General features: G+C 40.9%; 1 protein-coding gene across 5 annotated transcripts in view; it reads right to left on the bottom strand.

Moving 5' to 3' along the window:
- Positions 1 to 429: 429 nt before the first annotated feature.
- Positions 430 to 24,924, bottom strand: part of KCNJ15 (potassium inwardly rectifying channel subfamily J member 15) — a 45,380-nt gene continuing 20,885 nt past the window's right edge. For 3 of the 5 annotated variants that reach the window (XM_019476439.2, XM_059720742.1, XM_059720741.1), the window contains one exon: positions 430 to 8,681. In XM_019476439.2, coding sequence (XP_019331984.1) covers positions 7,538 to 8,665 — 1,128 coding nt within the window. In that variant the 5' untranslated portion in view covers positions 8,666 to 8,681 and the 3' untranslated portion in view covers positions 430 to 7,537. Of the gene's footprint in view, positions 8,682 to 9,399; positions 9,501 to 10,696; positions 11,493 to 24,924 lie in introns of those variants that run through there. The other 2 variants (XM_019476438.2, XM_006269413.3) reach the window with 2 other exon arrangements.

Here is a 24,924-nt window from a genome sequence, read left to right as displayed (position 1 = left end):
TTAAATGTTATCAGCTCATCATCCTAAACCGGAATTTGAGCTGGGCAATATATGTAGTATTAAATGTAAAGCTATGGGAAGTTTCAAGGTTTCTCTTTTCATATTTTGTTACAGTCTTGATAATGGGCTCAGTTTATGGGCTCATAAGATTTCATTAGTACACACCCAGTCCTTGAGCAAAATGAGGTTCACTTTCCAGTGGAAACAGACTAGTTTCCATGCTACTACTATTTCTGCCAAGAATTCTCAAATGACCTATTAAGTCAGTTTTAATACCCCCTTCGCTGCATCAAACCACTGCAAAGGGACCATTGTCAAGCCAAGAATTTGGTCTGTTGACTTCAGTGGCATTATAGCGGGAAGGAATTTGATCCTGTATGCTGAGGATACAAAGTTCTCATTAATGATCACAGACTTGGGGGACAGCAGAACTGTTAGGCATCTGTTTTAATGAAATTATACAATATAAGCACACCTTTTAAGGGAATTACCATTTCTGGCAAATGAAACTAGAACCATTAACAGCAGTGTAAAACTTGTCTAGACAAAATAATCTGGAATCAAATAGGAGGTAAGTGTAAACTGGAGTAGTTATTCTGGATTGAATGCATATGTGGGTGCTCTTATTCTGGCATCAGTAAAGACCCTTTGTGGATTAATTTAATCCATTTTGAAAATGAGGTAGATTAAAATACAAACAGTAGCACAGCAGGGGTACACAAATCAGTTACTACCAGGTCAAAGGAGGTGGGGGTTCATGATACATCATCTCTTCTGCAGTAACTGCTTATATGCACATTCTTCCTCTGAAAGAAGAAAAGAAAGCCTTAAGGGCTAAACTACTGTGATTTAGCTTTCATTTACAATGAGGTAAGAGCATGCATGAGGTCAGTTATGGTAGACTAGCTGATGGGCAGTAAATCCTTATCATCTTTTGTTCCATAGGAACTAATTTATGTGTATGTATCCTTATTCTGGAATCAGAGCATTGGCATTGGAAATTGATCTGGAATAGCTAACCCACAAGATTTGGTTAAAAAAGAGCTTTTCTGAAATAAAGCCATGTGTAGACAAGCCCTTATTTTATGAAGAACTGGGGAAATCTTACCAGGAACAAGTTGACTAATTTGCCCAGGTTTATGAGCAATCACTATTTTAATTTGCAGTATAATCCCTGGGAACAGATGAAGGAATCAGTGCTTTATAAAACAGACATTTTGGAGATTGGAAACCTTTTTTTCACTATCAGACAGAAGATACACTTTTTTTGTCTGGGCCATTGTCTGCAAACAGTTTATTTTTGTAACCAAGTGAAATGTCTTGGCTGCTGTCCTACAAATGCTTTAGCAAAGGGGAAAATCAAATTGCTGTTTCCCTGTGAACATTGTAGCATGTAAGCAATGAAAGTGAAGTTAATTGGTTCCCTACTTCAAAATGTTTAATAACTCTAGAGGGGTAGGAGGTATTGTTCTCCTTCTTGACTCTATATTAAGTTTAGAGTTTTCTCTCTTATCATATGTAAGATCACAGAAACATAGAAAAATAGGGTTGGATGGGATCTCAGAAGGTCATCTGGTACAATTCCTCCATGCCCAAGGCAGGATGATATTTCCCATCCTAGTCTAATATTTGTCTAACCCCCTTTAAAACATTTCCACAAACTCTCTGACTAGGTGGCACATTGGGCACTGAGGTCTGCAACTTGAAGACATTTGTGTAGCTTCTCATTCTCCAGGAGTTCCACAAATCTACAAAGCTATTTAGTTTCTAGGGTGCCCTGTGGGCTATATGGATATATCTTAGACCAAATGAGTTTGCAAAAGATATCAGAGCAGAGGTAGGAGGGGAGTGTAGAGCACTCATTTAGAATCAAGTGTAATTTCAAGGTTTATTCATCAAAAATCTAATAAGCATGTACTGCGGTTTTAAAGAGTAGGGTTATTCCATCTGAAGAGTACCAATAGTAGTACTGCTACTGTTATTTTTTTATTTTCCCAAAAGAAAGATACTATGCTATACTATGCTATGACTTCACAATAAAAGTCTGCCTTCATGGTACACAACAAATTTCCTTCAGTGATAAGGCAAAATTTCTTTCATAGATTAACCTAGATCAGGATGGCATTATATCTGCTTTTAAATATTTCTCCTTAGTGCAATATTCTCTGAATATTTTTATTGATTTCTGTAAAAAGAGTAATCCCTTTATTGCAATAACTAGCAAGGCAGGCAGTTTAGCATGTATCACATAATTTATTCCAGGTTTTAGATTTCCATATTTATTCTGAGGTATTTTTTTTATTCTGGAGCATTGCAAAGGATATGTTTTCACAAATAATTTTGGCAATTTCTTGGACTGAAGCATGAATAGCAGTCTTCTAACTTCAAAATCATTGTTTAACCACAGCTGTTAAATGAAACATTACGCTTCTCAGCTATTCAAGTATATATCCTCTTAGCAAAGGAAAGAACATAAATTGTGATTCTAACCAAAATCAATTAGATCCTTAAGATGAACAAAAGTGGGAGGAAGATTTTGAGATGGAACTAGAAAGGTCAAATCATTTGTTCAGTTATTTGCAAGTACTCGAAACATAAAAACGTATTTAAATCCATGGTTTTGAGTTTCCATTCTATGTAGGTTTTAACGGTGTACACAGTCAGGCCCACTGCATCTTAATTATAAGAATGTAAATTTGAGACTGGTATGTTCCTTCCAAGCTTCTAGCAGATACTTAGGTTAATATAAAGTTTGGCCCTTCTTTCAAATCTCCTGATGTCCTCATATCAGCTCTTGTTTGGGTTGATAGTTAAGAATGATAACAATAATGGAATGGCATTATTACAGTCTACAAAATAGGATAAGATGTGCAATTACCATTGTAAGGTTTATTTGTAACAATATGTGCAATACATGCAAAAGGCAGCTGCTGCACTGTTGGGTGGTTTTACATTGTTTTGCTTCTGTTTACTGTGTGATAACCCAGGGTAGGGCAGTTTAAATGACCTCCACTGAGAAATATATGACGTACTGGAAATGTTCCAGCAGCTCTTTCAAGCCATTTAAGTACAGGATGTTCAGCAGGAATCTTAAGCATTAAAAAGATCCGGTACTCATACTCTAATATTTTCACAGAATATGTTCAAGGGATTCACCAGCATAAGCTTCCATTATTCATGAAATACTAATAATGTAAGTGGGGCAGGTAAATGCTAACATTTTAGTCAAGCAGAGTTTTAGTACTTAATATGCAAGATCTGCATAATACCGTCTTTGGCTGTGCTGTACAGCGAGGAGCTAATAACACTGATGCACAGTCATTACTATTCTGTATTGTGGTCAGTCTGTCATAGGGAACATTCTGATGGGAGCTGGGCTAAAATGACAAATGTAGTGGCAGCCAATGTTCAAATATAAAATCATGAATTCACTTCAGCATTCATGACCCATTTTATTTATCACTGCAGTCATTAAAGATATTTACTTTTGCTGTTGTTGTTGTTGCTAGTAAGTTCTGCATTTGTTTTGAAAGCAAAGGCATCTAACCAATGTATCTGATATACTTGAACAAATGGATCTGATGGTGGTAGACAGATGCCTGAAGTGTGTACCAGGCCATCCTGGAATATCTCGGTGCTCTTCTTTCCTCTTTCAAAGAGCAGCAAAAGCTATTCCATGTCACTTTGGTTATCTGTCGTCACAAAAAACTGGCATAGGAGAGCTGAAAACATAGACATAGGAAATAGTTCATAAATAATCCAAAGGCTGAACTCGTTCATATTTCTGTGCTGTACAGTTTTGAATAACAAACACATCTCTAATACATCAGTCAGGCATCCAGTTGGGGGGGGGGGGAGGGGGGTCTGTTCTATGTCCTGTATTGTTCAACATCTTCAATTAAAGATCTGAACGATGAAACTAAGTCAGGTGGAGTTGTAGACACTTTGGATGGTAGGGCTATGATCCAGAATGATCGGGATAAACTGAAGAAATGGCCCAAAATCAAGGCAATGAAATTCTACAAGGACAAGTGCAAAGCCCTGCACTTGGGAGGGAATAATTGTATGCACCTACATAGGCCAGGGAATGATTGACTAGGTTGCAGTACTGCAGAGAAGGACCGGGGAGTTACAGTGGATCATAAACTGAAAATGAGACAACAGCGTGCTCTTGTTGCAAAAAAAAAAAATCCAACAGCATAATAGGTTGTACAAACAGGCGTGTCACTTGCAAATGAAAGGAAGTGATTCTTCTTTCTTCAGCACCAATGAGGTCTCACCTGGAGTACTGTGTCTAGTTTTGGGTCCCATAGTCCAAGAATGAAATGGACAGATTAGAAGGAATCCAGTGGAGGGTGACAAAAAATATTAGAGACCCAAAAACAATTTATGAGGAAAGGCTGAAAGAACTAGGATTATTTAGTTTGATGAAGAGAGGCTGGGAGGGATTTGATAACAGTCATCAGACACCTAAAGAGGATGGAGACAAACTATTCTCTGCAGCTATAAGGGACACAACTACAATCAATGGCCTCCAAATTGGATTGGAGATTAGAAACAACTTTCTGACTATGAGGGTGGTTAAGCCTTGGAACAGACAACCTAGAGAAAGTGTGGAATCCTCACCCCTGGACATTGTCAAGAGCAGATTAGAAAGACACCTGTCTGGAATGGTTGAATCAGGGATGACCCTGCCCTGAGCAGGGGACTGAACTAGATGATCTGATGAGGTCCTTTCCAGGCCTATGATCCTATTCTTTGGAGTTGGCCCAGCTCTAGTTTGGATCATGGTAAAGTGAACTAGCATCTTTCTCAGTGTAGGGATTAGCACCAGAAAGTCTATAAGAAGTCTAGTAGTTACCAATCTTGATATATTAATATAGATTATACGCCATTTTTAAACAAGGGGCACATATACACGTGCCAGACATGTGCTCCAACACATTCTAATTAAAGCACATTGGAGCAGACTCAATTAATAGGGACTGATTAATTGAAACCGATCGAGCAGCCTCAGCATCATGTATATTCAACATCCCTGCATTTCAAAATGGTGGCAGAGGTTCTTTAACTAAAGCTCATCAAACAAGCTTAAGTGCCACCACCATCATTTTGAAGCCGAATAGACAGGATACTGTAGGCATTTTAATTAAAGCAGCTCCTGAAAGCTGCTCTAATTAACACCCCCCACCCTCTCCCTCCAACCACCCCAGAGCATATGTAAAGACATCCAAGGATTTTAACTAGGCATGCCCATCACTTTGGGTTTCCCAACTCTCAGTGAACTGAAGAAAACAAGAAAAATCAGGCTGCAAAAATGAAAAGTGCTCAACTCATTCCATAAATCATACGTGCATAAATCTTTTTTCCCCTCACAGGATGGATGTTTGGTCTAGATATGTCAGTGATGGTTTTCCTTTCTACTTTTCCATGATGCCAAATCTTCAAGTCCCAATCCTCAACTGGAATAAATCAGCATAGCAGTAGAGCTAAACTATGTTGTACCAGATAAGGTTCTAATCATAAATCTCTGGTCTAAAACCCAGCAGTTAGCAGTTTAACATGTCATTTTGTTTAAATAACCTATTGCGTTTAGTTCTATACCACTAATATATTGCAGAGAGACCTATTTTCCATTCCAGATGTACACTGAACTTATAATAATATCAGTGAGAGTTAAACACTTGCATTAAGGCAGAAAGGAAAATATATAGATCATTACAAGATGGGAATTTGTTTCCAACCTAAAATAAAAGCCTGTATCATATCTTATTGTTCAACATATTGTTGCCTAATGTAAACTGGCTTCATTTGCCAGAGCTTTACCATGTTTACCTTGTGTTGTTGGCTTGTTTAAAATCAAAGGCTCTTTTTGCTGGCAGTTTTGGAACATTCAACTTTATAATGCTTTCTTTGAATGTGAATGGTATTTACCTTGGATGACAAGCTTCTTCAGTGTGATCTAATGAATAGGCCCTGAGAGTGGAATGGAATAGACAGTGCTTCAGGGCAATTTACCCTGATGGTATGCATGGAAAAGCAGATGGACAAAAAGATTTGGACATCTAACTGCCACTTTAGCCATCTAAGTCCAAAATTTAGATCCTCAAAACTACTGCTCAGTTATTACCTAATCCGGGAGTCATTGCCTAATCCTAAAGCCCTGGATCTTTAAGCATTACTGGTTAAGTTTCCTAGTTTTCTTTTTTCATTAATAGACTAAGGTGCTGTCAGTTAGCTTCCACAGGGTCAGATGTGCACACTGGCAGGTAAAGTAGAGTAGCTGATCCAAGGAAAACCCCCATCCTCACTTACTTCATAATAATTTGTTCATGCACCTTTGCCTTAAATTCTATGTGACAGCTGTTCTACATACAGCAAGTATGTTATGAACCCAACACTGCTCCACGTGGTGGTTTTCCTTTTGAATGGGGTTTACTCCCCACTATATGATCATTTGAAGAAATCAACTGTATTCTTTGTTTTTTGTTATATAACTGAATATACTAAGTATTTCGTTGTTTCAGAATCTAAGTACAGTACTACACCATCTTGCGGTGCCACAAAGAAATCAGTAATCACTCAGATGAAATCCCTTCATTAATGGAATGGTCTAATGGACCTGGTTTAATGGAAATGGATCAAAGGAATGCATGTCCATCAAGGTAGAAAGATGTAAAAAATGTCAATATTGTCTACAGAAGTCATTCAGATTTCTTTTAACCAAGACTCATTACAACCTATAGCAAAGCAAGTAATCTGTAGAAATGTATTGTTATGCTACTGTTATAAACTATTTACACTTTATAATAGCAATAGGTCTATCAAAGTCAGTTTTAACCTTTGTGAATTACTATTTTGATTTTTTGTTACCTGCCTTTTGCTTCCTCTTTAGCTACTACATATAAACCAGTAACATGATAAAAAATTAGTATTTAAGGAACAAAAGGCCCCTTGTGCAACAGAGAGCACCATTTACCACAACCCAGCAAAACTATTAGTATGCAAGTCATTGCCTTTCATTCAAGAAGGCCTTTACCAGGTGAAGAATCTTTCCTCATTAACTGAACCGTTTTTTCATACTGGTATATTTTCAATCCCAAGAAGCCCATGCAAATATATATCTGGTATGAGAATACACTTATTAAAGGAGCATATCTATTTGAAAAAGAACTGTATGCTGTGTCTGAGATCACATATTTATAATTAAACCCTGACAAATAAATATTTGAAGAAATCTGCCTAATGTATCAAACTATACTTACCAAATGGTAAGTAACATGTTTGCTCTAACAATTGGGAGATGGCAAAATCATAACATAAACCCTATTGTATTAGGTTAATAATATAAGCAAAGAAATCCCATCTAATTAAAAATACTTAACACCCCAACTTGACAAAGGGATAGATACTCCAGGCCAAAGCTGTTTGCTGAAAGGTCTCCACTCTGCCTTCGTAACAGGTATACAGCATAGAGAATATGCTTTGGTTTCAGTTTGTAGATAAAAGTTACTAATGTTCAATTTTGCACATACAATCAAACATTGCTTTGCTGTAATAATATTGTTCTCAGTTCTCTCTCTCTCTGATCTTCCTGTCTGTACTTTTCTTCTAGTTTCTGTTTTTCAGAGTCCATAGTATAAAAGGTAGAATCTGTGGTTCTTCTGATTTTCTCAAACTGACTAAAATCAGCAACATATTTTCCATTTGGAGAAAGAGAAATTACAGGTACAAATTCATAACCCCAGTGGATCTCCTCTGGAATATAAGAAGTTCTGCTTTGGCAGACAGCACTGGTAGACTCTACTGTGGCATTCAAGAAGACAACCAGTTCAAAATCCTTTTCTTTTAGGTTCTGGGGGGTGAGATCTCTTAAAGGGCTATTTTCATCCAATATATGGTAAAAGGTCAAAGGTAAAATCAAAAAAGGACTTTCTGAAGAGGAGTCAACATGGAATTTGACACTGTCTTGGTTGAGAAGGATCCTCTCCCCTTCTTTGGTTTCATAGGTTTGAAGAAGTTTTCCAGACAGCTGACACTGAATCAGAAGGCTTTTCCGCATGTTTGCCACTCTGATTACAAGGCAAAGTTCTCCATTGTGCTTGGTAATTACAGCACAGTGACTGAACTTAATAGTCTCAGCCCTTTTTTTGGGTCTTGCAATTTTGGCCAGGAAAGTACCAGTGATGAAGATCTCAATCAAAGTTGTGATAACCAGTTGGGCAACCAGTAGGAAAATGGCATGAGGACACTCTTCTGTGATGAAACGGAAGCCATAACCAATGGTTGTCTGTGACTCCAAAGAAAAGAGAAATGCTCCAGTTAGTGAGTTTACTTTCTCAACACAGGGTACATGCTTATCAGAGAATGGATTCCTTTCTAAATCTCCATGGAGAAATGCAATAGCATAATAGATAACTCCAAAGAGGAACCAGGTCATCACAAAAGTAGCAGCAAACAAGGTAAGCTTGTATCTCCACTTCATGTCTATAACTGTGGTCCACAAATCTTGAAGGTAAAGCAGGTATATACCATCCACTTTGTCGATCCTCACATTGCTATGGCCACTTTTGGACATCACACGAGGTCTGTGTGTCTTGAGCTGAGCATTGATGCCACCATTAATGAGTGGAGCACTTGACATATTGATCTGAGTGGCTTCCATTTTCAGTGCTTCAGTCCTAAGAAGAGGAAACAGAAAAAGAATTAAGTTATTACATGAAGTCAGAGTACATAACTGATTCTTAAAACCATTTTAAAATACTGATAAATAGCAAATAGAAACATTACATATTTATAGGGAAGAAAACCACCTGGAATAAAAAAAGTTATTATCATATAGTATTTGCTACTAAAGCTAGTAATTTTTTTCAAAGAAAAAATAATTATTTGACTTTACTGAATGCCATATAAGGAAAAAGCCTGGAAAAGAGTCTGACCAAGCTGAAAGCCTATGTTAGTGTTTTATTTTTGTAAAAGACACTAAATAGATTTCTTCTCGTGTATAAAGAAAGGAAAGGAGACTATTTTTTAAACACAAATCCTAACCATGTACTCAGGAGACAGATTACATTAAAATTAAGCATTTTGATGCTTGGGCTAGAACATAGGATCAGTACACTAACCATGCCTCTCTAAGTGCTTCAGGCAATATAAACTAGACAAAATTTAAGTATGACCGATTAACTTCCACAAGTGATTTAATAAACATTTGCTAAACATATAACTAAGTTACAGGGAAAAAGCATAGACCTATGAATACATAAAGGAGAGCTTGGAAAAAACATTTTTGCACCTGAAAACTCATCAAGACTGTTTATAACAGAGCGCACCAATTTCAAACAGTCCATGGAAAACAAGGTAATTCACACAATCAGCATTCTAGCAGTGGGCCCTGACCTGTGCAAACACAGCAATCATTGAACCACCAGACTCTTGAAGTTTGTTTACTGTGCATCCCAGTTCAGTCCGGATGGAGATTAAGTGTGAGGACACCCAGGGCTGAACAAAGCCCACAGAGTGCAGTGGAAGGTTGCCTGTGCCACTTTGATGAGGCAAGTAAAAAGACACTGCTTTCAGGACCAGACAGGGTTATGTAGTGCAAGGACAGGGCACATTGTAGTAGTTTCCAATAACAAAACTTCCTGCTCTAAAAAAAAAACCCCTATGCATCCTTTGTGCTTTGGCAGTTCACACAACAAGCATTGTTTTGTTCCACTGTTTGGCTCAAAGAGAAACTTTAATAAGTGATTCATTTTTATGAACCAGAGAAAAAAGATAAGTTTTCCCTTGCAACTACTTAAAAAGAAACTCTCAGGAAATTCAAGATGCAGTGGTGGTATATGTATGTGCCAGCCTAGGACAAGAAAATAATTGTTTGTTGTTGTACCTTTCCTGTTATGTTAATAAAAGAGTGTTTCATTTACTGAATACAGTTTTAATTGAGTTACTGTTTTTCTGAAGAAAAGTTAAACTTTAGTATTATTATTATAAGCAGGCTGTAAACCATTCTGATTTTGTCCTAATCATTAAGCTCATTTTCTTATTCCAGGATCAATTAAAAAAATACATTAAAAAAATAGGAGCGCTCTGATGATCCCAGCAGGAGATCTTTTATGTGACAGTCACCTCAGCACATACGCTGCACAGTATGTCCGGATAATAAACAGGAAAAAAGGCCAAGTGATCTGAAAAAGAACAACAGGAGGAAACCAAAGGGAGGGAGGTGAGGGGGAAGCAGCATACAAGCAACTGCTATTTAAACAAGCTTAGAATTTAAACATTGTCACCAAAGGAAAAGGCACCTTAACGTGAGCATATGCAGCTTCTAATGGGAAACGTACTAGGAAAAATGCATGACATTTAATTAAAAGACTCTGGTGCCGAACTTAATGACACAAAAGGGCCCCAAATCTGTCCTGAGGTTGATATTGTCACCCTTTAAAACAGGACTCTGTAAAAATGGATTAATCAGGCACCTGAGTTGATATCTTATGTGTATGCCATAATCCAGAGGATCAACCATTGCCTACTAAAGTTCATTCCCCATCAGTCTCTGCTTCCAGTCACAAGTAATAATTTGTTATAATTAGTTCCCTTCCACAAATAGCTTTGAGTTTCTGAAGGGAAGAAAAATATTGGCCTTTATGAACACTTTATGTACAGGGGAATAAGTCCCATCCCCAGCACACCCTACCTTGATCTCTGCTTTGTGTGTAGAAGAGGGCTACAGCTGGCTCCCCAAAGCTGATGCATCCTCCTCACTTGAGCAGGACTCTGAAGTGTGAGTTCTGCCATCTTCCCTCAACGCACCAGGAAGTGGAGCAGATGTGAAGAGTAATCAGACCCTGCAAGGCTACTGCAAGACAGCCCCACCATTAGAGCAGGGAGGAGCCTGGGAGGCACATGTCCTTTGCAGGGTTACTTCTTGGGTGACACAGCTATATTATGGACCACATCTTGCATTGACCAAGACGTGTTCTTTCAATACATGTTCTACGTGGTCCACGAAATCTCCCTTTCAACCCTTAACTGAAGCCACCTTCCATTCCCAATGTTCTCACTACTTCTTTAATCAGCTTGACAGATCAGTGGGCTTCTGAATCTTCAGTAAGTTATATACAAGTTAAAATAGCTTTTCTCTGGTCTTTGGTTTCCTTCTCTCTTAGTTCGTATTTCTGTTAGCCAGTTGTTCCCATGGTCTTGCTGCCTTCCTTCTGAATCCTTGCTGAATTGATCCTGTTGAATCCCAGGAATTTTTTTTTCATTTGTTTTAAACTTTATGTATTCTGACTTGCCTCACTTATTCCTGCATCATCCTCGGTTTCTTTCCTCTTCTGGAAAATTCGTGTTGGTTTCCTTTCTCTGTAAAAGTGCTTCTTCTCCTTTCTGTTGCATTAATACAGGAAGACAGGAATTGACAAACTGTATCAGAGCAGTGATCTGATATGTTGTCATGGACAGCGGCTAGTGCCAGACACTTCAGAGGAAGAAACTGCTGTAGCCAGTTGTGAAATAATCTCTCCATGAGAATAAAAAATTCCCTCAAGGAATAGAGATTGCCGTATATCCTGAATCCAGAGGGGCTGAATCCTTTTAAAAACTCTTGCTAAAAAATGTTTACTGTTATAGGAGCCTCTTGTTATAGTCTTGTAAAACTTTTTATAACTTGTGGCAATGAGTACTACAGGCTCATTTTCTGCTATGTTGAAAAACACATCCTTTTATCAATTTTGTAGTTGTCAATGTCAATTATCATTGTATGTGTGCTTGGCCTTGTAGTGAGAAAAATAATGAAAGGGAAGTTTCCGTTTACTAGTCTAAAACATTCATTATTTTGCACACTTTTACCTTGTTCCCTCTTATTCATCCCCTCTTATTCATCCCCTTCCTAAAGTAAGTCATCCCATTCTTTTAAGTTTTTCTTTATATGAGAGGTCTTTGTTGTCCTTAATCATTCTCACTGTTCATCCTTGAATGCTGTCTAATACTGCAAGTATCCTTTTTTGAGATGAGGCAACCAATGTGGTATACCCAATGAGGACAAATCATAGATTTATATAATGAGATCTACCTATGAACCAACTATGAATTTATATCATGGTATTATAATATTTCCCTTAGTATTCTCCCTTCCATTCATTTTTATATAGGCTTCTTAGATATTTCTACATAGAGATGTCCTTGCTTTGGCTGGACATTTTTAATTCTGCCTCAAGTTCTTGTCCCCTTATAATTGTTATCCTTCTCTCTATTTTTCCATCAGTCAGAAAGCATTCCTTATTTAGCAAATTTACATTATTCAAGGAAATATTCATAATAAGAATATATTACTAATTGTAAAGAAGCATCTACAATATATTATCTGGCTGATCTACTCTGAAGAGAAAAATACCATTTCTATTAGCCAGAATACCTGGTTAAAACTTTACAAAAACTCTAACTCCAAAATGAAAATGAATGGAGTAAGAGTGAAAGAAAGAGCTGGAATAATATAGGAAGATGCACAGACATGCACAACCTACCATACTTTTGCAATTACCTTCTTCTGATTCTTGACCAGAATTTTGGATCAACTGAAGGAAAGACTTCGCCAGAATGCACCCTGATAATAAAGCAGTTTAGCAGGGACAAAACCATGAAGTTTAGTTACATACCTAACCACACCTCTTAAGATAATGCCAGGAGCCAATGATACAAATAGATTGACAATGACTCCAAAGACCACATTATCAAAGAGCAGAGGCCAATATGCACACATACAAAAATGTCCATACACATAAAGCCGGAATAGCTTGTGGGAGACGGACATAAATCAAGCAAACAGCACATAATGACCAAATGTCTTCAAATGCCTTCTTGTTTATATATCAGATGTGCTTCACCATCTGGGCCCTCCTCCCCTGCCAGTACTTGAACTGCATTTTTAATCCAACATACCCACCAGCAGGCCCCACATTTAAAAAACAAAACCAAAAAAAACAGCTGTGTAATCTTAAGATCTTTACTAGGTCTGTCATGCTTCAGTTAACTATGCAAGTGTCTCAAATTCTCTGTGCTCTGTGTAGCATGAAATATCACCATCTCTCTAGACTATGCAACCTCTGAAAGGTGACAGGCTCAGGAAATCTGGGGCTGTGACAGCTCACCAGTCAAATCTCCCATGTTCTGACTCGTGGACTCAAGAAGGTGGAGTGTTCCTGTAACCGAGCCCTTCATCTTCTCCCAAACTATAGCTCTGGCAGGACAGCCTTGTCACCTAAAACCTTCTACTCTGCATGAAAGAATGACTTCATCATTAGCCTTGAGGTATGCTTTCTCTGGCATCTGAGAGGGCTGCTAGCCCATTTATGTATTTTTCATAAACAAACAAATATTCTTTTATTTGAAATAAACAAATGCTCATGACTATAAAGATAACTTCCTGATATTTCTTGGTTGATAGGTCAGATCCTATAACTAGTCATTTATTATAATTAATCCATTTGCCTCGCTTCTCCATCACAACTTGATGTCCAAGGATGTAGAAGAGAGTCCAATGAGTGGTTAACTTTAGACATGCATATCTAAGCAAACGGAGTAAACCACTGAAAACTAGAATTGGTTTTGTCAGCATGCATCTCTGCCTGACTGACATTTGGTCACCTGAGAATGAACTCAAGTCAAAGATGTTCTGCTGTATCATATAGGATTCATATAGGAATCCTATATTTCATATAGGAATCACAACCCCTTCAAGGTCCACATCATGGATTTTGCTATTGTTATTGGTTTAACTTAGAGGATTATCAGATACTACAGTGATGAGTATGTCCTGGGTACAACTATAAACTGCAGCCAACTGGAGGGCCTGGTGGCAACATAGTAGGGATTCTCTTGCCAGGTAGTTCCTATAAAATACCACAATGTTGCAACCTCCAAATAAGGCAAATATAGGGTGCCTCAAAACCCTAACCCCCACTGCCTTATGGGTATTGCTTGGTTGGAGAAAGGCTATGGGACATCACCCTGACAGAAAAGCATCCTCGCTGAGGCACTAGGCAGTCAGTAGCAGCTCTAATCTGTTGCTCTCTGGCAAAAGTTACAACCATCAGGGCACTGAGCATTTGGACTTGGTCTGGCCTTTGGACTCTTGTCTCAATGGTCTCAAGGGAGGATGGTAGGTCTTGGGCAGACTCTACTCCTCCATACTCTTGCCTAGGTGTATGCATCAAAGATCTTTTTGTGATGGTCACAGAACTGTGTACAAGCAGATTCATCGGGCACCTGACCAGACCTCTTACACATACACTGTGATCCAGATGATCAATGGTTACCTACTACAGTGATGAGCAGAAATATAAGACAATTAGACAGATAGACCCTGTTTAAGTCAAAGCATGATTAAATATTTGTAGATGCAATCTACTAATTAGGACGTCCTAGGCTGCTAAATGCTGGAAGCTGTAAAGGAAGAGGAACAGATAAGTCTGGATTGGTTTCTTTTTCTTAACATCCACCTTCCACCAACATCCCTCTGAATCTAGCCTGAATAGTCCTTGCATTGTGGAGTAGTTTCCACTGCCTTTCCTCCTGTTCTGTGGATAAACTAAGGGCTTTAATCTTTACACTTCTCTCCATCTGGGATCATTCATGAACATCACATTAGTTGTTTTTTTTAAGAAGCAAATTAAATATTGTCTAAAAAAGGAGTTATAAAATGTTGCTGGAGTAAAGACAAATATGTATGCAAAAAGTCACCAGAAACCTGTTATGTCAAAACTTTTTATCAATGACACATCCTCAGTAACAAAATGCTCAGTACTCTTTAATGTCTCACTTGCCTGAATAACATTTTTTCAAATTCCTTGTAGTTCAAAATTCTCTCATCTTTAATGTGTATTAGCATAGCCAGGCATTTAAAACCTAATGCTGAAGTGATGCTCTTTCCTCCCTATAACCCTTTCCCCAGTTCCTTCTGTAAAAACCATACCTGGCATTTTAAAAGAATGCAAGTCTAAACAGACACTAGCTTGCTAAGAGCCCATACTTTCCATTTCTGAGCACCTGGGTGCCAAAATTCAAACAGCAAATTATAGAGGGACATTAGCAACTGAACATGTTAATCATAATAATGCTGCACAAACAGTTATTACTCCTCACAATGGACCTGTGGTGCAGCCAAGCAGCTCCAGACCCATTTTTCATAGAAGGATATCAGTAAAGAGACAGAAATCACTGCTTTATTAAAGGCCACATCACAAGTCAGCAGTAGAACCAGAACCAGCTTCTAGGAGAGCCAGGAAAGCCTTGCTAAGGTCTTCCCTGTCATCAGTGCTGCATTTTGCCTTTTACTTTATTAGTGTGTCTTACAGGAGTCTCCAGTCCTCAGAGGGTCTTGGCTCTGCCCTTTGCTTTGAAGTATCCTCCACTGTTCTATTTTTCCTTTCTTTTCCTCTCTCTATTAAACAGAGTCTGTCTATTTGCATTATTACATTTACCAATGGGATATATCTGACGCTCACAAATCTTCATCTCATTATTTTTACAGATTAGTGCCACCACTTCTTGAAGTTGCCAAAGTCCTCCCATTATAAGACCCTGTTTTCAGCTGAACATCACTTTGATGACTTTGCCAAACTTTAATTGTTTGGGCTGAAATGTTCTAGGCTACATGGCTGCCAAAACAATTTAAACAGTTTAGACATTTTCAAGAATGGGACATGTTAAAAAATGTTTGCCCACGTTAGAAAATTCTGCCAGCTTTTTAGAGACATTCTTGTACACTCATACTTTGGAGCAGAGACTTTAAATTTGGCAGTGGGATGCCTTTTTAAGTAAGTAACATCCTTTATGCCATCTATGTAAAAATATGGCCCCCTCATAAAGCCAAGTTATGAGCTTTGGGAAAATCACACTTTAGACATACTGTCTGCGTCTACATGAGACACTGACTGCTCAGTCATTACTGCACAGTCATTTAGTACTTGTCAAGTAATGAGTTACTGCGCAGTAGTGTTGCTGAATGTTTTTTTATGATGCTGACTGTACAGTAGCCTGTTACTACTGCGCAGTAGCATTGCATCATGCTTCCTGCCATGCAGCACTACTGCACAGCAATCACGAGCTACTGCGCAGTCAGTGTCTCGTGTAGAAACTACCACTCAGTACAGACTTCTAAGACTGCACCAGCTACATTCCCTGAAGATGCTTTTCATCGTGACCATGCTCTACCCAATGCTGAGCAAGACTTCCCCCTGCAACAGCATCTCTGGGCTGGGCTAAGTCTCAGTAATGGAAGGGAAAGCAGAGCAAGTGCTTTCCTGTGCTTTCAAAGATTCCTGTATGGGACCTCAGCAATTTGTAGAAGGAAGTAGCTGTTTTGAACACAGGTGAGAAAAAAAGCCAAGCCAGCAGGGGCCAAGGAACGGACATGATATTTAAATTGGTACAAGGATCCTGATGGCAAGAATGGGGCAGGAAGGCAGAAGAGTAAAAGGAATCTGGGGGTGAGATTTGGAAAGTGGGTGGGCTTGGGAAAGGGGACTGGGACTATGAGTTAGTGGAAAAGAGGAATAATGAGGGAGCAATTGACCGGGGGCCAAGAAAAAGATTCTTCAAGAAAAAGATTCTTTGAGAAGCTGGAAAGGGAGAAACAGGGGCTGATGGAGGACAAGGCCTATGCAGGGTAGGAAAGACTGGAGTAGCTAGACAAGGAAATGGGGAGTGACAGCTGAGGATGGGAGAAATTCTGGGAGAGGGACAGGGAATCCAGAGGTGTAAACTAGGACATAGTAGGCAGAGAGACTGTGATTAGGCTGAAGAGCAGAGCATGGGGCCGAATAGTTGAGTGGAATGGAACTGAAACAGAGCCAAAAGTGGAGAAAAGAGGAATGAGATTGGATGGAGGAAACTGGGCCACCCTTGTGGGGAGAAAGAGCAGAAGAGTCTGTATAACTAGAGGCCACATTCTTCCAGGGTCTGAAATGGACCCAATTCTCCTGCTGTCAGTAAATATCTGTGAAAATCCATCAGCAAAGTGCCCCTAACCTCCCTAATGCTGATTTGTAGAGAATGACAGCCAGCTATTTTAGCTTGCTTTTACAATAACCTAGGAAATTATGCCCACAAAAAAACAACATGAAGCAAACATAGGTTACAAAGTCATGCACTCAAAAAATTAGGAAAAGTCAGAATTCATGTTGTGCAGTCATCATGCATGTCATATGAAACAGATAAAACACAGGTAAACAGTCTTTGCATCAGGGACATAAGTTTAGAACTGCTCTCTCCCAGACAGGAGCCCTAACCACTAGGCTGCTGAGTGGCACTCACTCATGTTCACTCAATGGCTTGGAAAATCTTGAATGCTACCTGGCCAACATCACATCTTCAACAGGAGGGCTGGAAAATATTTTCATGCCACACCTAAAATAGCCCCTGTCTGGCTATTCTGCCAGACCTAAAATAGCCCCTGGTTCTGGCTGGCTCCTGAGAGGTAGGACGTGTGGTGGACTCTTTCCTTACTTCCTCAAGAAAAGTAGAGGGAATTGACTCTTGTCCTACAACCTGACAAAGTTATATCTGGGGCATGAGGCATCACCACCACCATCTCCTCTAGTGACTGTTTGCATACAAAAGCAGTAGCTGCCAAGCAGTAGCTTGCAAAGAAAAGCAGTAACTGCTTAGTTTGAAGCCCTGTCCTGTCAGTGCTCTGAGACTGCCCAATGGAATCTGGCCAGGATACCCAGGAGGACCTGACAGAAGGACACCTGATTTCTGGATCCTGAATGAATTTAGGCACCAGCTAGGTACTGAACTGCTCAGCACCATCATGAATGAAGCACTTCAGGGCACAACTAGGAGCAGAACTTTAGGGCATGACTACCTAGTGCAAGGCAGAACTATGCAAAGATACCCAACCTGGATCGGCATATGCTAGCTCCAGAATGAGAAATGGAACAGTACTGATGAATTATTGTAGCACTCTGCATAGGCTAAGCAAGCCTTGCTTCTCCACCATTGACACCGATGTGGCTATCCTGCTTCTACTTCTGGAGCTAGCTACCCCAAAGCTAGTACATTCAGAGCTAGCTCAGAGTATCTCCATGTGGCACTATTGGGCCATGTGGACATGCCCTCTGGTGCTTGGGGAACTGGAAGGTCACAAACTGAGGCATCTATGGATGTTAAGTGCCTTTAGGGTTAGGCACTAGCTGTGCAAGAATTACTCAGGGTCCTAACTTTGGAGTTAGTCATATAAATCCTGCCTGAGGATCTTTAGTCATTTAAAGATCTTTTTAAAGCCTCTGAGTCTTTTTTTGGATATGACCCATAGACAGACAATAGGCACACTTACTGGAAGAGCATGGTATTTTACACATCATTTGCATATCTGTTATGCATATTGTGTTGCTACATTTTCTCAAGTTTGCAAGTGCAGTCCTTTTCCCACAGTAAACAAAAATGTCCTTGTTAGTACCCTGTCTCAGAATGCAGGTGAGCAGGGAAGTCCTGCCTGGTAAAGGCCTCCAGAAAGGGTGTGCTCAACTTTTCTCAGGTTTTAGGGTGGAGGCTGCAAATTTTTGTATGCCAAATTCAAATAACATTGTGGTAGGAAATGGGAGTTACCAGTATGCATCCAATGACAGGATGTGGATGCTATTTATTGTCAAGAGGGATACTGAACCTGTCCCTTATTACTGCTGATAGCCACCATATTCATCAGGAAGAATGTTTATATATTTATAAAAGAAAGCTCATCCAAATAAGGTTAACATTGATTCTTACCCCCGGTTATTATTTGCAGCAAAGTTAGAGACAATGCTAGGCAGAGAACAGTCCCAACATGGGATGTAGGTATAGAAGGGGAATAATGAGGCAGATGACAGCCTAATATTACCCCCTTGAACAGCAGCACACATTGAAACATACTGTGGGGAAGAACACTGAAAGTGTAAATCTATTCCAGCTGCCTAAGAACCAGGAACAGGAAAACCAGGACTCTGCTTAGCAAACTGGGGCCACCAACAAGTTTACCTTGATTTCTGTTAAACACTGAGGATCAGTTTTGCTAAACTGATAATGAATTTTGACTCTGAATTTCAGCATCTGTGTAAGACACAACTTGGTACACACAGAGAAGATATCACTGGCCATGCCCTCTGTCTGCATACCACAGATTCAGAGCACCTCAAGATGTATCAGCCCATCACCGCACTGAGACAGATAAAAAGCTACTCTTCCCGTTTTGCAAAGCAGAACTGAAAGGCAGAGCTGAAACACTAGATCCATTAAAGCCACTGCAGGGGGCAGCATTGCAGGGCCTAAGTTTTACGCACCTTGCTGACCAGTGGAGTCTGAAGTTCTGTTAGTAGCCTATACAATGCATGAGAAAGTTAGATGCCTCCGCATGTGCTCTGTAACATCCAGATGAGTTGCCTGAACTTCCCAGTCGGAAATGCTAAAGCCCTACTCCTTAGGAGGAATGCCTTTCAACCTAAACCTGGAAGCTTAGGTTTTTTTTCCCCACACTTGAAGAAGGGCATGTTATGCCTGCAAGCTTGTCTAACATCTCTCCCAACTGCAAAGTTGGTCCCATAAAAAAATATTACCAAACAAATCACAGCTAAACACCACAGCTATGCTGCTTTGAGGTGAGGGCTGCAGCAATCATCTGTGAGAAGTGAGCCATATTCAAAACTCATCAGGGAAACAAGGAATTTAAACTTGGGTCTCCCCCATCCTGGGGTAGTGGGCAAAGGGGGAGGCAGAAGGACACTGCAACCAGCCTCTTTATCATTTCTGTAGTGCCTGATCCTTTAAGTATGTGCTAAGACCATCTACTAGATCAAACTAGGGTGGAGGGGAATGTCTAGTGTGTGAATCCAGCAGGCTGTAGTTATAAGATAGATGTTTACCTGCTCAGCTCTGTATGGACTCAGAAACAGACACTTTTAGCACATGGGGAGCATTATTGGAAAAAAAAAATGGGAGACTCCAAAGACAGGAAGCAGCTAAGCAAGGGCTCTGAGGATCTGAATGTTGGACTAGAGCATCTAAAGAAAAAGTCAAGCACCAAAAGGCACTTTTCTGGGCTTTCCCAATGACACATGGAGCTGTGGGTATGTCTACGTTGCAGCACAGATACCTGGGGTAACTCCAGCACTGGGTGTTTAGCTGCAGCAACATAGGTGCATACAAATGTTTGCTGTAGCTGGTCTATGATCATATGACTGACTTTAAATCACATGATCGTAGACATGGAGCAGTATACCAGGCCTACACTGGTGCCAGGAGCCACACACAATGCAGTGTGAATAACTTTGGGTTGGGGGAGAGGAGGGCAGGATCAGGGTCAGGGGCTAGCAGATCTGGGAAAGGATTGGCGGGACTGGGGAGGCTGGCACGTCTGCTGGGAGGGCAGGGGAGGGTAGGTTCAATGTGGGGGTTGTCTGCCCAGGGTTGGGAGGGTCGGAGGGCTAAAAAAGAGCTTGATCAGGGTGGTGGCAGCAGAACAAGGGCAGGCCCTGGGCTTTCCCAGCCCTGGGGCACCTGCTCAGGTGAACCAGCTTAGATTGGGCCCACCATTTTTAGCCCAGTTTAATGTCCTGTCCCTCCCCCCCCCCAAACATCTACACAGATGGGCATTTAGATGGACCTAACCCTCAGTTGGTGAATCTAAATGTAACGTCTGTAGTACCCATACAGTTTTGTGCAGGGTGGATAAATCTGTTTCTTAGCACAGTGCTTTGTGCTGCTACTGCTAAATGGCTTCTGGTGCTCAGGCTGCAGTGGAAAGACATAGCACTTCAAAGTAGATATGCACAGGGAACTGAACATACACTAAACTCCAGGCTAGTATTCTAACAATGAGACGATTCTTCCCCTTTATTAACCTTTGAAATCTACTGCATGTGGTTCTTACTATAGGTGCATCTGCATGGCATAGTGCAGCATGCCTGAGTTTTCTTTTTCTTTGCTTTGCTGCTGAATAAAGCTTAAAGGTAAATTCTGACATATAGGATGTGAGTCACCACTTAGCAAAGGGTAATAGTTGCTTTGACTTAAAAATCAATATGCTTAGGAAGAAGATGCTTTGTCTTACTATTTGCCTTTCACTAATATAAAATAATTCTTTTTTTTAACATCTTTCAGTGCATGAACTTGTTCACACAGGTAAAGAATTTTTTCCAAGCCCAAGAGCTTCCTAAGAAAATCAACTTCTAACAAGTTTTGTGAGGAGAACTTCTCAGAATCATTCTTCTTCCTTGGAAGTACACTTTCTAGTATTGCAAAATCGTAAGGCCAATTTCATCACCATGCTCAGGTCATGCAAATCAGCCACAGACCTAGTTATGATAGATTTTTTACTTCATTGCTTACTTAACTGAAGCATTTCAAGGAGTTGAAACATACAGGTGCATTGTGTCACTGGCTTCATTCCTATGCTTGGACAGGAGATATCATATTCTCCCAGCTACATTAGAGGCTTGTAGATCTGGCCAGAGCACAGTGACAGAGTGGGCAAAGTGTTGGCTTATGAATCTGAAGATACAGCTTTGAGATCTTCTTTGGATTCAGGTTGAAGTTTAATGCCTTCCAGCAAGCCTCACTTTGCGGCCACACCTATGTTAAGTTATGAAGGCAGTTTTGTACTGTGACTAATTGAAAAACAAAACTCAACTTGATTCTGATACAGCACGTGCATTAAAGCAATGAAATGAATTAGTAAACAGTTTTACTGTGGCTAGAAGAAAGAGCTCTTCAGAGTATGTGTGACTGAAAAACTATACCGAAGCACAGCCAACACTCAGATAACATGGCAATATGTGACTGAGCTAAGAGGGTGAGATTGTGCTCAATGATCCAGGGGCTGATGGAGGTGATGCAAACACAGACATTATTCCCTGGCTCCTACTTCCTTACTTTGCCCCTAGTCCCATGGGCTAAGTGCAGCGGTTCAAACAGCCGGAGGTGAAATCAATTCGCTCTTCACAGTTTTTTTCGAAGCTGCATAGACTGAATCGATAACAAATTGAAGTGACATTCAGTGTTCAGGTGGCTGAGACAGGCAAAAGCTTGCACTGGGCCATGCCAGGAGCCTAGGGCACTCATGTGCACACCCCCCCCCCCCATGGTAACACTGCCTAAGGCTGCTCAACCCAACACAGTGGCAGCCCATGCCTAGTTGAGAGCAGGGGGAAGGGTAACACATCCTCTGACCTGGCACTGCCCCCCCCCCCCCCCCATCTGGGGTCTGCATAGCACAGGGGGGGCCCACCATGAGGCTTTTTCACCCCTCCAACACCCCACAGCCCAGTGAGTCAGGCTGGGATCACCTCAGTCCCACTCCCACAGCAGCTGCTCCCCCCTCTGCACTGTGCAGACCTTGACATGGTGGGTGGGCAGTGCCAGGGTGGCATGGGGAGTGCTTCCCTCCCCACTCCCCATCTCTCAGAGGCAAGCAGCTAGGGATGGGGTGGGGCTGAAGTGATCTCAGCCCGACTCAATGGGTTGCTGGGAGAGGGGAGGGGTCAAAAAGCCACCATGGCAGAGGCTTTCCCTCCCCTTACACTGTGCAGATCCAAGCTAGGGGGGCCTGGGGGTCCGTTCCTCTGACCCCATCCCACCAGGCTGACAGGTGCAGACCTTACAGCACAGTTTGTAACCAACTGGCTGTTTCAAAGCAGTCCTATACCTCTTTCCTGCCTACAGCATCAGCTATGAGGAACAAATGAGAATGTAATTATCAAATATCCCCCTATTACACAAATGTGGACATGGGGGGGTGGTATTGAGACAGACAGACAGATACACACACACACACACACACACCCCCTCTCTAGCTATTTAAAAACCTCACTATAGCTTCTTAAAGGGCAGGATAGAGTCCTCTATTAAGAAACTAGAATACAACTAATCATTTGGCTAGCTAAGGCCTAATAGCAAAGAGGGTAATGCGGCTAGCACCACATCTAGCCACTCTCCAGTCTAACTGGCCACTTATGCTCTTACAGCTGGTGCAACTGGGGGCAGACTTCAGCCTGAATCCAAAGAAGAGCTCAAAGCTATATCTTCAGAGCCATAAGCCAACACTTTGCCCACTCTACCATTGTGCTCTGGCCAGAACTACAGGATCAAATGTAGCTGGAAGAATATGGTATCTCCTGTCCCAGCATAGGGATGAAGCCAATGACACAGATTCTCCTGTCTGTTCCAACTGCTTGAAATGCTTCAGTAAGTATGCAATGAAGTAAAAAATCTATCATAACTAGGCCTGTGGCTGATTTGCATGATCTGAGCATGCTGATGAAATTGGCCTTACGATTTTGCAGTACTAGAAAGTGTACTCAACCTGGCGAGATGTGAGCAGTGGGGTACCCCAGGGCTCGGTCCTCAGGCCCACACTGTTTAACATCTTCATCAGCCACTTGGACGAGGGGGTGGAAAGCACGCTGTCCAAATTTGCTGATGACACTAAGATGTGGGGTGAGGTGGACACACTTGAAGGGAGAGAGAGGCTGCAACTAGATTCAGACAGACTACAAAAGTGGGCAGACGAGAATAGGATGGGGTTCAACGTAGACAAATGCAGGGTGTTGCACCTTGGGAAAAGGAATCCACAGCATCCATACAGGCTGGGGAGTTCCCTTCTTGAAAGCACAGAGGCAGAAAGGGATCTTGGAGTCATTACTGACTCCAAGATGAACATGAGCCGCCAATGCCAGACCGCAGCCAGCAAGGCCAGCCATACCTTGTCATGCATCCGAAGGTGCATCTCAAGCCGGTCCAGAGAGGTGATCCTCCCCCTCTATGCGACTTTGGTCAGGCCGCAGTTGGAGTACTGCGTCCAGTACTGGGCGCTGCACTTCAAAAGGGATGTGGCCAGCCTGGAGAGGGTTCAGAGGAGGGCCACCCGCTTGGTGAGAGGGCAGCAGGACAGGCCCTACGAGGAGAGACTGAAGGACCTGAACCTGTTCAGCCTCAGCAAGAGGAGGCTGTGGGGGGACCTAGTGGTTGCCTACAAGCTCATCAGGGGAGATCAACAGCAAATAGGCAGAGCCCTTTTCTCCCCAGCACCACCTGGGGTGATGAGGAACAATGGTAATAAGCTGATGGAGAATAGGTTTAGGTTAGAGATCAGAAGGCAATATTTTACAGTTAGGGTGGCCAAAATCTGGAACCAACTTCGGAGGGAAGTGGTCCTCGCCCCTACCTTGGGCAAATTCAAGAGGAGGTTGGATGATCACCTGTCTTGGGTCTTGTGAACCCAGCATTCATTCCTGCCTGTGGCAGGGGGTCAGGCTAGATGATCTGTTCAGGTCCCTCCTGACCCTAGCTACTATGAAACTATGAAGCTTCCAAGGAAGAAGAATGATTCTGACAAATTTTCATTACAAAACATGTTAGAAGCTGGTTTTCTTAGGAAGCTTTCAGTCTTGGAAGAATTTCTTTACCAGTGTGAACAAGTTCATGCATTGGAAGATGTTTAAAAAAATGAATTCTTTTATATCAGTAAAAGGCAAATAGTAACACAGCATCTTCTTCCTAAGCATATTGATTTTTAAGTCAAAGGTACTATTACCCTTTGCTAAGCAGTGACTCACATCCTATATGTCAGAATTTACCTTTAAGCTTTATTCAGAAGAAAAGCAAAGAAAAGAAACTACTTAAAGCAAAATTTCACTAATTGGCACAAGTGATAAGGAAATATACAACAGATTACTGAGGAATCGACAAAAGTCATTCCTATACGAAGATGATCTATGTACCACTTAATCTACAGGCTGTTTCTCTGGTGCATAAATCTCATGCTGGCTCTACAGAAGGTGGAATTTCAGCTTTGATAAATGAGTAAACAAATAAAATGAAAAATAAATATTTTCAAGATGAAAAATGAAGGGGATTTTGTGGTGATGTTTTTCAAGGTTGCAATATAGTTGT

Source organism: Alligator mississippiensis, chromosome 1 (assembly GCF_030867095.1).
Source record: "Alligator mississippiensis isolate rAllMis1 chromosome 1, rAllMis1, whole genome shotgun sequence".
NCBI lineage: Eukaryota > Metazoa > Chordata > Crocodylia > Alligatoridae > Alligator > Alligator mississippiensis.
The sequence above is the reverse complement of the archived record's forward strand: the minus strand, read 5'-3'. Positions and strand labels throughout refer to the sequence as shown.